The sequence below is a fragment of the Urocitellus parryii genome, chromosome 1, assembly GCF_045843805.1.
Source record: "Urocitellus parryii isolate mUroPar1 chromosome 1, mUroPar1.hap1, whole genome shotgun sequence".
NCBI classification, from domain to species: Eukaryota; Metazoa; Chordata; class Mammalia; order Rodentia; family Sciuridae; genus Urocitellus; species Urocitellus parryii.
The window spans coordinates 43,166,678-43,181,062 of NC_135531.1; the positions used below are offsets into that span (position 1 = coordinate 43,166,678).

At 35.1% G+C, this 14,385-nt stretch overlaps 1 protein-coding gene across 4 annotated transcripts in view; it reads right to left on the reverse strand.

Annotated features, from left to right (window-relative positions):
- Positions 1-14,385, reverse strand: part of Plpp1 (phospholipid phosphatase 1) — a 96,645-nt gene that overhangs the window by 60,906 nt on the left and 21,354 nt on the right. Inside the window, exon 2 of one of the 4 annotated variants that reach the window (XM_077800249.1) lies at positions 472-626. The exons of 1 other annotated variant lie outside the window; for it this stretch is intronic. In XM_077800249.1, coding sequence (XP_077656375.1) covers positions 472-626 — 155 coding nt within the window. Of the gene's footprint in view, positions 1-471; positions 627-14,385 lie in introns of those variants that run through there. 2 more of the 4 variants (XM_077800254.1, XM_077800259.1) reach the window with 2 other exon arrangements.

The following is a 14,385-nucleotide window of genomic DNA, read 5'->3' on the forward strand; positions in this document are numbered from 1 at the left end:
TATTCTTAAGATTTTATTTTGCATGTGTATTTAAAATCTTTGTTTTGTTTCCTCAAATTTAGTAAGTAAACCTATCTCCATTTTTATGATCTCAATTTTCACTTATTAGTATGAAAGCAAGCATAATCTTAGTTTCAGCATTGCCATAAAATAGCTTACTAAACTTGAACAAGTATATAGGCCTAAGTTTCTTCATTTGAATACTAAGAGGAATTGGTCCAAATTATTTAAATGAACCCTTCCATCCTAAAATAATCATGCTATAATTCTTTAGGAGATATCAAGTGGGTAACACCCACCTTTAACAGAAGAAACACCCATGAATTGAAACAGTGGATATATTCTTCAAGCCACCATACACCACATCAACAATGGTGAAGATAGGTCTTGATTCACTCCCACCCAACTCCATCACATCATCCAACCTTAAGCACAACAAGCCCAACACTACCTACTTATTAATTTACTTACAGAGGAAATGGGTAAGCCAACCCCCACTATGATGAGGACAGTAGATGTGACGGTACTGTCATGGTACGGAAACTTGATGCTGTTGTCTGTACAGAAAAAGCCTCTCTGAAATGGATATATTTGGCCCCAATTTAGAACAGTCATAGGCATGGAAGCTGTTGGGGAAGGGAAAAAAGACAGACATGATTAAACTCAATTCACTTCTTTAGGAAGTAAAGTCTACTGAATGGAATGCAAATCTTAGTTACATTTTGCCCTTTGTGGAAAAAGATAAATACTTCATAATATCCAAGAGTGAATTCTGAGGAAACCATGCAACATTTGCTTATCCAAAAATAAATTCTCTTATTTGCATTGACCTCTGATTCTAAGGACAATCCATAAAAGAAATCTCCCAGGGAGAGGAATAAAATTGGCCCACTGAAAAATAAATTTGAGAAAACAGGATGGTTTTCTATTTTAAATTCTACAGCTAATTCAGATTTAATTTAATTATTTAATATCTTAATTATTAAAGGAAAAGGGAAAGTTCTGGAAATAAATTTAGCAATGGCATCATAACAGTCAAATGTAGTTAAGTAGAAGAAAGACATAAGAATTTGTTTCACATTAGATTGTAAAGTAACAGATTTAGAAAAAATAAAAACCTTAAGTATACTTGATCACAAAAAAAGAAAGAAAGGAACAAGCCCTTTGTTTTCCAAAGACAAATAAAAAAAAATGGGCTTTTATTAACTCAAGCAGAGCTCCAAAACCATTTTAACATGATATAGAGAAATAGTTTTCAGTTAAAAATTTTCATCTAAATAAAATGACCCTGAAAGACCAAAGTTAAATAACTTAAAGCAACAATGTTTTTGGTGATGTTTGTTTTGCTCTGTTTTTGTTGTTGTTGTTGTTTTGGGGTTTTTTTGTTTGTTTGTTTTTTTTTTTTTTTTTTTTTTTTTTTTTTTTTTTTTTAAGCAGGGTCCTGCTAATTGGCCAGACTAGCCTCAAACTCAAAAGTTTTCCTGCCTCGGCCTCCTGAGTGGCTGGGATTACAGACATGCACCACACAATGCCCAGCTAGCAGCTTCTTAATATGTTTAAACATACCATACTTTTAAGCTTTGTTTTATAAAATTCAAACATTCAAACATCTACTCACAGTATGCACAACACTAAGCTAAGCCATATATAGTAAAAACAGAATGCACACTCAGAAAATTGTTTAAAAAAAAAATACCAAAATATTTTTTGGGAGAGTGATTCAAGGGTTCTGTATCTTTATTGTGATGGTAATTCCACAGCTCTATTTTTATTATATATACATTTTAAAAGACATAAGAGACAGAAATATGCCATAAAAAGAGGAATATGAGTAATTATTAAAATGGCATAAAAAGGTATTTGGGAATTCAGAGGTCAAAGTAAATGAAAGTGAGAAAAGATCATTAAAGAGGAGGAACAAAGTAGAACTTGAAACAGCAGATAAATCACAGGCAATTGGGAGGGGCACAGAAGAGCAATTAGTGGTTGAGGGATGCAAGGGCAGCATGAGAACTGCATCAAAAGCACAGAGGGAACAAGCAAGGAGTGTCCAAGGTACATTTTACAGCATGCTAATACGTACTGCATGCTCACACATGCCAGGCACGAGGCTACACAGATCACCTTCATTCTTACTTCAACCCTGTATAGCAGGTACTATCTGTACTCCCATTTTTTATTCAAGTTAACATCAAAGTTTAGAGAAATAAAGAAATAAAGAACAATGTTGAAACTGTAAGTGGTAGAGCTAAGATTCCAAAACAATCATTAAACATATGTCTTCCCATGGATTCAAATGATCTGGCTAGAGTAACAGGATAAAATTGTGGCAAGAAAGATAAGAGTGCAGGTCGTGGTGGCACATGCCTGTGATCCTAGCGACTCGAAGGCTGAGGCAGGAGGATCTAGAGTTCAAAGCCAGCCTCAGCAATGGCAAGGTGCTTAGCAACTCAGTGAGACCCTGTGTCTAAATAAAATACAAAATAGGGCTGGGGATGTGGCTCAGTGGTTGAGTGCCTCTGAGCTCAATCCCTAATACAAAAAAAACAAAGGTAGGAGTGGGGGCAGGACATGTCCTTAAAAACAGCTTGTTCAATCAAATACATGTTGCATTCATAATAAAAACTCAAAGTTAATGAAACAATATCTTCTTTCCTCCAAATTTTGCAAGGTTTTTAACTGGGCTTAAGATTTTTGTGTTTATTAAAAGATTATGGCTTAAAATACTGGCCTAGAAAAGACCTTATCTTGTGGGGATATATATATATATGTGTGTGTGTGTGTGTGTGTGTGTGTATGTGTGTGTGTGTGTGTGTGTGTGTGTGTGTGTATCACTGTCTTCTTTTGCTCAGGGTCAGCAACATGGTAAAATGAGAGTTTTAAAATTAACATCCAAACCAGCCTAGGTGTCCAATGGATGAATGGATAAAGAAAATGTATGTTTAGCTATTCAAGAGGCTGAGAAAGAAGGATTTATAAACTCAAGGCCTGCCTGGGCAATTTCTTGAGACTCTGTCCCAATAGAAAATAGAAAAGGTAAGGGATGTAGCTCAGTGATAGAGCATCTTCACAGCATGTGTGAGGCCCTGGGTTTGACTGTCAGTACTAAAAGAAATTCTATAATAATCTTATACTGAGTTTTACCTGTTATGATAAATTCATACTGTACGTAACTCCCCAAAAGCATTGTTTTCGTTTTCTTGCAGACATCTTTCCAGGGAACTTTCTACCATTTTTCATTTGAGACAGGGGTCTCAGTAAGTGGACAAGGCAAACCTCAAACTTGCAATCTCCCTGTCTCAGCCTCCCAAATTACTGGGATTATAGAAGTGCACAACCATGCTCAGCTACCACTTGTTTTTCCTTTATGTTTGCTTCTATATACTAAATATTAGTATTTACTTACTTCAGTCTTTCTCTAAAAATTTTTTTTATATTTATTCCACTGGAATATTTTGTAATAGCACATCTTTAAGGAAGTATACACTATATGAAAAATGGGAGGGATTTCAATTATCAATTAGAAAAGAATCAGAAAACACACACACACACACACACACAATCATTCCAGGTATTCATTTATCTACTTTTCCTAACAAATCATAGAAGAAATGCACTAAGACAAACGTACACTGGCTAAGAGTTGAAAAGACTGAAATATTTGTGCAGCACTGTCGGCCATGGTCCCAATAGGAAACAGACGGCACGGTACGTTCAAACTGAATAATTTGAGAATTAAATTAAGGAACTATTCACAAATAAGTAGTCAGTGTTTAGAAAATCAACCAAAAGACAATGAAAAGAGGTGGGGGCGTGGAGGGAGAAAGGAAGGAAGGCTAGCCAGGTAGCAGGCCATTCTTCTTCTGCCATGTTTTCCACTATCCAAATCCACCTAGAAGCCAAAGGGCAAGGTCAGGCTCCTAGCACAGAGAGTGGGGTGGACAATGATAGAAAGAGCAGGTCAACTGAGACAAATACAAACATTCCAGTTCTGGAGGTAAGAGAAAAAGATAAGGCTAGGCAGGTTTTCAGTAGAGAATAGACAGGGCCTTGAAGTGGCTAACTCAAGAGTTTAATAAAGGAACAGGGTCTGTATTAAGACTACAAATTAAGAATTTTGGACTTTATTCTATGGGTAAGGAGACACACAATTTAATCTGTGCTTTAATGTAGTATGGAGAGTTCTAAGACAAGCTATGTAAAGGGGAAAGCAATATGAAGGAAGAATGGAGGAAAAGGTGAGAGACAAGAAATACTGGTGTAGATGAAGGGTTGAAATGACATAGCAATGGAAAGAGAAAAGAGATTTTAAAGATGTCTTGGACTGGAGTTGTAGTTCAGTGGTAGTGCACTTGCCTAGCCATGTATGAGGTACCACATGTAAACAAATAAAGGTCCACATGTAAATGAATAAATAAAATAAAAATTCATTAACAACTAAAACAAATATTTTTAAAAAAACAAAAAGAGGGCTGGGGATGTGGCTCAAGCGGTAGCACGCTCGCCTGGTATGAGTGCAGCCCGGGTTCGATCCTCAGCACCACATACAAACAAAGATGTTGTGTCCGCCAAAAACTAAAAAATAAATATTAAAAATTCTCTCTCTCTCTCTCTCTCTCTCTCTCTCTCTCTTTCTCTCTCCCCCCTCTCTCTTTAAAAATATATATATATAAAATAAAAATTAAAAATTAAAAAGATGTCTAGAAGGTTGTTCCTATAGATTGTGAACCATGTAGGCAGACATGGATGTGTGTGTCTCTAAAACAAGCACATACATACACACTCTTCAAGCTTGGAATCTTGCAGAATATTTTTCATTTTGCCCTTACCCTAAGTAGATTACCATTTAATAGCATTCCCTCCGCAATCTTGCTTACAGTAAGCACTTCAAAGAATATTTATGGAATGAGTGAACAAACAAATGAATAAACAAATGAGCAAAAGCCTCTGAAGCATGTAAATAATTATATGTATAACCATAACTTGGATCCTGAAAGTTTTAAATGATTTCTCTCTCCAAAAGGCTCAAGCTCAAATAAACCAGGAAAAGAAAAGGTGGAGAGGTTGTGGGAAGAAAGGGTAAACAATCTGAAATTCAGGATGTGCTGGGGAGGTTAGGTGTGCTCAGTAATAAGAATGCTTGCTTAGCATGTGTGAAGTCCTGGGTTTGATCCTCAGAACTGGTGGGTGGAGGGTGGGGGAGAAGTACTTTCAATTCTGTACTCTAAACAATTATTTCTTCAACTTATTGTCCACTGGGAACACAAATGTCTCAAAAAAATAAAAAATAAACAAACTGAATATACCCATGTTAATTGCTAAAACAAATTTATAATTCACAAATTCCTGAAATCTTGAAGACAATTTTTGTACAGCACAGCATTACCTCCAAGCAAAGTTTCAGACAGGGCTGTTATAGAAGCACTTCTCTCAGCAGTACTCCTTACTTTTTACTAGTGAGAAAAGAAGTTGAGGACCCAACTGCCTCCTCTTTACTGATCCACCCAAAACAGAGATCTGCAGAAAAGCAGAATGATCAGATTTCCAAATAAAATGCTAAAGAGTAAAAAAAAAAAAAAAAAAAAAAAAAAATCATACTTCAAAATAAGACTTTACAAGTAATTAACAATCAGCTCCTAGTCTTTTCTTTAGAACCACTGGAAACAATCAAATCTGAAATGGTATCAAAAATCGCACATATACTCCACTCCATAATATAAATGCCATCTGACACATGACACATCTTCAAAGTTAGCAAAGAAACTAGTCATCTGTGACTTTGCTCCAAGATTCCTAAAGTTCTCACATTACATTCAACTTTATAGTATATAAGATATTATGCACTCTCACTAAAAAGGACAAATCATAATGTGGTTTCTTCTTCACCAATAAAAAAAAATATTTGCTCTTACTGAAAGTACTTAAAATAATCTGGACAGCCCATCTTATGAGCATTTAAATAGCAATCCTGCTAGTTTGGGAGTGCAAATATGCTTAAGAAAAAGATTTGCTTTATAGCAAAAAGATTTATATCATGGTTGTTTGTGGATATTTACTTTGAGTCCTTAAAAATTTTACTACTCAAATGAAACATTCAATCATTTTACATAGCCATTCACATACATGTCCAAGAAAAATAGAAACATTTATTGAGCAACTATTATAGGTCAACACCAAGCTAAGGCATGTGCACATATAAGTATATACTGTCTTCATGTAAGAATATGTTTATATTTCACATTTCCTACAATATAAAAAAATTCAAAATAAAAAAAAACCCTAATTAATAAAATAAATAAGAGCCATATCCATGGAAATGTGTTCATTATATTGTTCAGTAAGCAAAATAATTCATAAGAACTTTATATATGGTATAATTTCATCTATCTAAAATAAACTATTTGTTCAAATATAAATCTACATTTGAAAGCACAGAAGAATATATAACTGACTTTTAAGCAACTATCTCCAGAAGATAGAAGATTTATTTCCTACCATATATACTTGCATGTTGGAATATTTCCCAACAAAAGTTCATCATTACATTTGAATTTTTAAAAATGCTTTATCATGTCATATCAGTGCCACAACCTATAATCCAAGCAGCTCTGGAGGCTGAGGAAGGAGGATGACAAGTTCAAAGCCAGCCTCAGCAATTTAGCGAGGCCCTAAGAACTCAGTGAGAGATTGTCTCAAAATAAAAAATAAAAAGGGCTGGGGATGTGGCTCTGTGGTTAAGCACCCCTGGGTTAAATCCCCAGTACCTCCCCAACCCCCTGCCCAAAAAAGCTTTATCAATGAAAACATTTTTAGGTATGTTTCCTAAAAATATGCTTACAACTTTTCTGAAATTATACATACTATCCTTTTCCTGAATTTCCCTTTTCTGATATTATATGTACAAGTATACTAAAAAGATGAAAAAGTAAAGAGGTGTGAAACCAGTCTGTTTTCTTATTCTGTTTAAAAAAAAAAAAAAGAAAGAAAAAAAAAACAGCCTTTCGTTTTATTGCTGGTTGGTACACTCCCAAAGAAGTAGGCTATAATGAAATAATTACTTTGTAAGTTATTCCTCTCTTGGAACTTTTTAAAAATTTGTTCTGATTAGTTATACATGATAGTAGAATGCATCTTGATACATCATACATAAATGATGCTATAACATAACATAACATAAATGAAGTTACATAAATGAAGATACATAAATGAAGTTATAACTTCTCATTCTTTTTTTGGTGGGGGAGGATCCTGGGAATTGAACTCAGAGGCACTCAATCACTGAGCTAGGTGGGCAGCTCAGTAATAAGAAAGCTTGCCTAGCATGTGTGAAATCCAGGTTCGATCCAGCCCTATTTTGTTTGTATTTTATTTAGAGACAGGGTCTCACTGAGTTGCTTAGCACACCTTGCTGTTGCTGAGGCTCGCTTTGAACTCACAATCCTCCTGTCTCAGCCTCCAGAGCTGAAGAGATGTGCACAACTGAGCCCAGCTTAATCTCTCATTGTTCTCTTGTACATAATATAGGATCACTATGGTCACATAGTTATATATGCACACAGGATACTAATGTCTGATTCATTCTACTATCCTCCATCCCCCCTCCCCTCCCTTCACTCCCCTCTGCCTAATCCAAAGTACCTCTATTCTTTCTTAGCCCCATCCCCCTTATTGTTAATTAGCATTTGCATATCAGAGAAAATATTCAGCCTTTTGTTTTTGGGAATTGGCTTATTTCTCCTAGCATGATATTCTCCAGCTCCATCCAGTTATTGGCAAATGCCATAATTTCATTCTTCTTTAAGGCTGAGTAGGTCTTGCAACTTTTGAGATCTATGATGATCTACTACATATAAAGTAGATAAATCATGATAACAATTAAATCTAATATCTCCTAAAAACGTATGAAGCAGGGCTAATTTTTCACACTACCATTTCATCATAATATTTTGGGTCCTTCTAGAACATGTTTTTATAGAAAGCAGAAATAATCTTGAGACTCAACAGGCTGGTAAAAAGGGTTGAATATGAACCACAATGATGAATTAGTGATAACTTCTTGAAAAATCTTATAAAATAATGGCAGACCAGCAAGTGATTATAAAAGGGTGGCAATGCCCTTAATCATATAAAAAATAAATAAGTAGCACTCTAGTGAGTTTTTTAAATTTCTCTTTTAAAAAAATTGTCAAAGTTAATTACATATTTATATAAGCTAGCTTCACTCTGATGGGAAAGAGATGATAGAAAATAATTCAGGGCAGTGCTATCTAGTAACATTTTCTTGACAAAAGAAATGTTGAATACAATATGCTATCCAATATAGTAGACAGTAGCAGTGTAAGGCTACTGAACCCCTGAAATCTGGCTAATGTGACTACATAATTCTAAGAATAACCAAAGCTCACTAAAGTGAGATATAGTCATTGTTGTTATAGCAATAAAAAACAATTCTTTCTTGTTAGGCTTTCAAATATTCCAAATATCTCTTAAGTAATGGTTCTTAACTTCTTAGGGACAATGGGCCTCTTAAGACCCTAATGAAATTATGAACCCTTTACTTTAAAATATACAGATTTTTGACAGTTTTACCACTTACATCCCACTGCAAAGAAAAGGACATCAATTAACACTTTCATTATAAGGATATGAGAAATATAACTTAATTAGTATTCTGAAGGGCACAGACTATAGTGATGAAAAAAATATGACTTCAAAACCAGCTAGAATTAACTTAATATTCCTGATTCTTCACATTTCTGGTTTTCCTTCCTCTCTTCTCTTCCCAGTTTTGCCCTCCTCTGCTCATCCCCCTTTACTTTCCTAATTATTATTCTAAAATGTAGAATTGAAATCATTTATAATATTATTAATGTTTATTGGTAATTTTATGTTTCCTGTTCTAATTTCAAAGGCAAAGGCTAGGGATGTAGCTCAGTGGTAGAGTGTTTGCTTAGCATGCACTGCAACAACAAAAACAAAAACAAATTTAAAGAATAAAGCATGAATATATTTCTTTAAGGAAAAGTGAAAACATTTATTGAACACCTACTATTTACCAGGTATTGCCCTACATATTATCTCTAATCATAACAACTCTATGTGGAAAAAAGACAGTCCTCTCAAAATCTGAATGTTTGAGAGAAGTCAGTAAATCATAGATCAAGATACATCAAAATATAAATTACAAAATAGCTGGAAAGCAACAATGAAAAGACTACAAATCAAAAGTTAAAGTATACTGCTAAAACACCACACACAAAAATTCCAGTCTTGCCAGGTGCAGTGGCACATGCCTGTAATCCCAGTGGCTAGAGAGGCTGAGACAGAAGGATCACGAGTTCAAAGCCAACCTCAGCACCAGCAAGGCATTAAGCAACTCAGTGAGACCCTGTTTCTAATTAAATATAAAACAGGGCTGAGGATGTGACTCTGTGGTTGAGTGCCCCTGAGTTCAATCCCTGGTACTCAGAAAAAATTATAAAATAAAAAATTAAATTAAAAAATAAAAATTACATAGTCTTAGCTGGGCCCAGTAGCACCTGCCTGTAATCCCTGTGGCTCAAGGGGCTAAGGCAAGAGGATTTCAAGTTCAAAGCCAGCCTTAGCCACTTAGCAAGTCCCTGTCTCAAAAATTTATAAATATGTTCATATATGAATACACCACCAGTGAAACTCCACATCTTGTAAAACCAAAAGAATGGGATTCTAATTAGAATAAATTACACTCTATGTATGTACAATATGTCAAAAAGCACTTTACTATCATGTATATCTAAAAAAGAGCAAATTAAAAAATAAAGGACTGGGGATGTGGTTCAGCAGTTAAATGCCCCTGGGTTCAATGCCTGGTACCAAAAGAAAAAGAAAGAAAATTATGTAGTCTTAAATTCTTACATTAGAAATTAATGAAACAAATATTTGGTGCAATAACTTATTTTTTAAAAAGCTCAAGAAAAAAAGCTGGGGATGTGGCTCAAGCGGTAATGCCTGGCATGCGCAGGGCGCTGGGTTCGATCCTTAGCACCACATAAAAATAAAATAAAGATGTTGTGTCCACCAAAAACTGAAAAACAAATATTAAAATAATTCTCTCTTTAAAATAAAAACGCTCAAGAAAATAAATGAACTATAGAACAGAAATTTAAAAATACAAAAATAGATAAACAAAATCAAGAATTTGGTTTTGTGTTTTTGTGCGTCAATAATCAGTCTTGCTTTAGTTTAAAAAAGAGAAAACTGAAACAAATTATTTTTTAATTAATAACATTACTCAGATAAATTTTATAAGAAACTCACAGATACTAAGTAACTCATTCAAGAATAAACAGTTCTTGAGTGTGTACTAGAGCAGATAACCAGTATTCACAGCTGGTAAACAAGGAAGACAAGATTTTAACAAAATCTTGACACTATATCATATTACCACCTATCCTTCAGGAAAGGAGTCTAACCTGCAGGGACTCAGTATCAATAATTTTTTTTAAATGATCTTATCTCTTAGGCCACTTTCAATGTATGATTCCATGAGCCCAAGCTGTTCTGTATAGACAAGCACCTGATTTTCATCTGTTGGCCAGACTGGACATGGAGTTAGAACTGCTCCATGTGACCTAGGAGATCTCTTACTCTACTACACTTGGACTAGTAGCCATCCTGACGTCTAACTACTCTTTGCTGAAAATGATGAAAGAGAAATGTGGAACCGCAGCAAAATTTATAAGAATAATAAACAGTGGAGGACCTGCTTGAGGAACTAATGCTTTACCAAAAATGTAATGGATAAAACTCATACAGAAGAAACACATTACATTAAAAAAAATCCAGTTTATGTAAATGTAACCATGTTTAGGCATTTTTCCACATGTATATATTTGGATATGACAAGTAAGTCTACAGATACTTTAGTGAAGTTTGCCTCTACAAACTCTTTCATTTTCTCCTTTTAGCAGATGAAGGTAAGAAGTAAATAATTTTTTTTGTCTCTTTACCACTTTGTGTTAAGATGAGCACATTTTAGAAAGTTCTATTCATTCCAAACTTAAGTAATGTTCTCTGTTTCCAAGTGAATTTGGACAAAATACATTTGGGGGAAAAATATGCAGTATTTTTGCTTTCTTTGGATGTAGGTATTACAAATTCTGTCCAGAATCAAATTAAAAATTCTACTTATCAAGTTATTTCTGAACATAAAGGCTTCTATTAATCTTCATTATAAAGGAATTAGATGTCCTAAGGTAAAAGAAGTCATTCAAAATTTTACCAACTTAGTAAAACTAACTTCATAAGACAACTAGCTATCTAGTTTTCCTCTACTATAGATCAAATGCACAGATTACTTTCTGATTATTAATCCTGATCATTTGACGAATGTTTCATTTCTAGTACATGGCTACCCATTTATATCTGGCACTCAGGAGACAAATCTGACCAAAGAGGATTTATCCATCTGGATTATCAATCATAAAGGGAATAGTTAATCACATAAGATCTTATTAATTAAGCTTCCTCAGAAAGAAAGACAAAATCCATAATTTTGGAAAGCAAACAGAAAATCAACATAGCAAACTAAAAAAGAAATCAACTACAGATGAATAGCCCTTATCTGAAATGTTTAGAACCAGAAGTGAGTCAGATTTCACAGAGTATTTTTTGGATTTTGAAACCTTTGCATAGATTTTACAGGTTAAGCACCCTTAAACAAAAATCCAAAACTCACAATATTCCAAAAATCCAGAACTCTTTGAGCATTAGCACTGAAAAAACTTCAGATTTCCAATTTTCAGAATAAGAATGCTCAACTTGTATTCAGGAAACTAGAATGAGGAGAATAAAAGAAAAGTATACAGGAAAATGAAAGGGCATTTTTCAAAAAAGCAGTAACAGGCTACTTTTTACTTAACTCTCATATGTCCTAACAGGGTGATAAATGTTGTATCTAAATCTTCAATAATATTAAAAGTAAATATAATTACATTCTGATGAGAAAGAAACCTGTCCAAGGCCAATTAGGTTGCAGATTCACACAAATGCCACTTACAAAGGATCAGAGTAGGAAAAGAACAATGTGCAGAAAAGAGGTCACTGGAGATCTTTAACAGAAAGACTGCAGCTCTCAGAGAGGAAGAATTCTTAAAAAGAACTAAGGAATAGATAGAGATAACTTTAAAATGCTCTCTGTTAAAAGGAAGGAAGGGAAGAGAGGACAAATAGGCAGAAGGGTAAAGATTCTGTTCATTTGTGTTCTAAAGAACAATAGTGAGCTGAAGTGGTGGAATGGGGTGAGGGGTCAGAAGATTTGAAAATTCAAGAATAAGGATGAATGGACAGTGCTCCAAGGGAGATGGCAGTAAATGTAAATGCAAGTAGACAACCAAGATCATCAAGAGTGGGGTAAGCTCATGTTGAAAAAACAAAACAAAACAAAACTTTCACATTTGATTTATATAAGTTTCATTGCAGTCAAGCCCTGGGTCCTCTTTGCAGAGGCCATGCCTCTGTTTAGTATTGGCCAGTGATGGAAATAGTATGGCAAAGACAGCAAGCTAAGATACTGTTAGCATCCATGTCTACTGCCATATAGAACATTTACAATGTAATCCTTGTAATTCTAGATCACAGCTCCAAGAAGACACAGATATTTTTGTTTTTATCCCAAGCACCTCAGTCATTATCCAGAATAAGGCCCTCAACAAATATTTGATGAATGAACAAAGTCACTCTGTAAAACAGGTATCAGTAAATATTGCAAAGATTAAGGAGTGACTCAGAGAAGTAACTTAATTAAGTAACTTAATTAAAGTCATACACATAATATACAAGGGTGAAATTTAAGATATTTAACAACTAGTACATGCCAGCACTGTCATTCAGAACAGACACAGGTGATGCTGGGGAAGCTGCAACCTTTTAGTTATAGGATCATGGGGAAGAATCAGGAGAAACAGGGGCTAGGGTTGTGGCTCAGTGATAGAGCACTCACCTAGCACACCTGAGGGCTGGGTTCAATCTTCAGCACCACATAAAAATAACAAGTTAGTGGTTAAAAAATAGGAGAGAAAAAGGTAGATTACTGGCAGGACAAGGGAGACTCGGATATATACTGACTATCAGCCTTCACATTAAGTGGGACACCCAGGATTCTAACCTGTACTCATCTGACTCTAAAGCCTTTTTATAAATAAATCTGAAAATAGAACTGTTCGGTAAAGAGCAAGAACAGAAGACAACTGGAGGTTATGTAAAGAGTAGAAAAGCTATTCAAACCAACTGGAATGAAAAAAGGAATTAGAAATGAATTAAAGATTAATAACTGAATTCAATCTATTGCTAGACAATTAAAAAAAAAACGGGATGGGGCTATGGCTTGGTGGGTAGAGCACTTGCCTAGCACGTGTGAGGCACTGGATTCAATCCTCAGAACCACATAATAAATAAATAAATAAGATAAATGTATTGCGTTCACCTACAACTAAAATATTTTTTAAAACAGGATAATCCAACTAAAGTAGGGTAGAGATAAATAAGGAAGAAGAGAAATACAAACAAGCAGAGCAAAACTCCAGCATGGAGGTCTTCAATTTCAGGTAAATAATTTGATTTAAAAAAAAATCAACACTGAAGCCAGGTGCAATGGTATGTGCCTGTAGTCTCATCACTCAGGAGGCTGAGGCAGGAGAATCACTTGATCCCAGAAGTCAAGACCAGCCTAGGCAGCACAGTAATGCCCCCAGAAAGAAAAGAAGGGGGGAGAAAGAGAGGGAGAGAGGGAGAGAAGGAGGGAAAGAAAGGAAAAGGAAAAAAAATGAAGGGAAAAAAAGCCTGGTTCTTAAGCAAAGAAAGATGGTATGTAAGATGCATTTCCAGGACCATGAGTTTTGCACAGTAGAGGTGGAGAAGCGGCAAAGCCCAGAGGCAGGTGAGAGGGATCAGTGCACTGAACACCTGGGTGGGATTCACAGATGATATACATACTGTCAACAAGCAAGAGTGCAAACAACAGGATGCCCTCAGCATTTATACACAACTACATTCTGGTCAGTGACTTGCAGCCACCACCCCTCTATATCTAACACAGTTCTATTATAAAAAGCACTCGGTAGGGCCTGGCATGATGGTTGGTGGACGCCTATAATCCCAGAGGCTTTAAGAAGCTGAGGCAGGTGGCTCACAAATTCAAAGACAGCCTCAGCAACTTAGCAAGGCCCTATGCAACTTAGTAAGACCCTGTCTCAATAATAAAAAGGACTGGGGGAATAGTTAAGTGGTAAAGCGCCTCTGGGTTCAATCGCCAGTACCAAAAAAAAAAAAAAAAAAAAAAAAAAAATCATTCTCTTTCTTTAAGTTGAAACAAATGGGAGAAAAAGTGATATTTACCACAAATGGTTT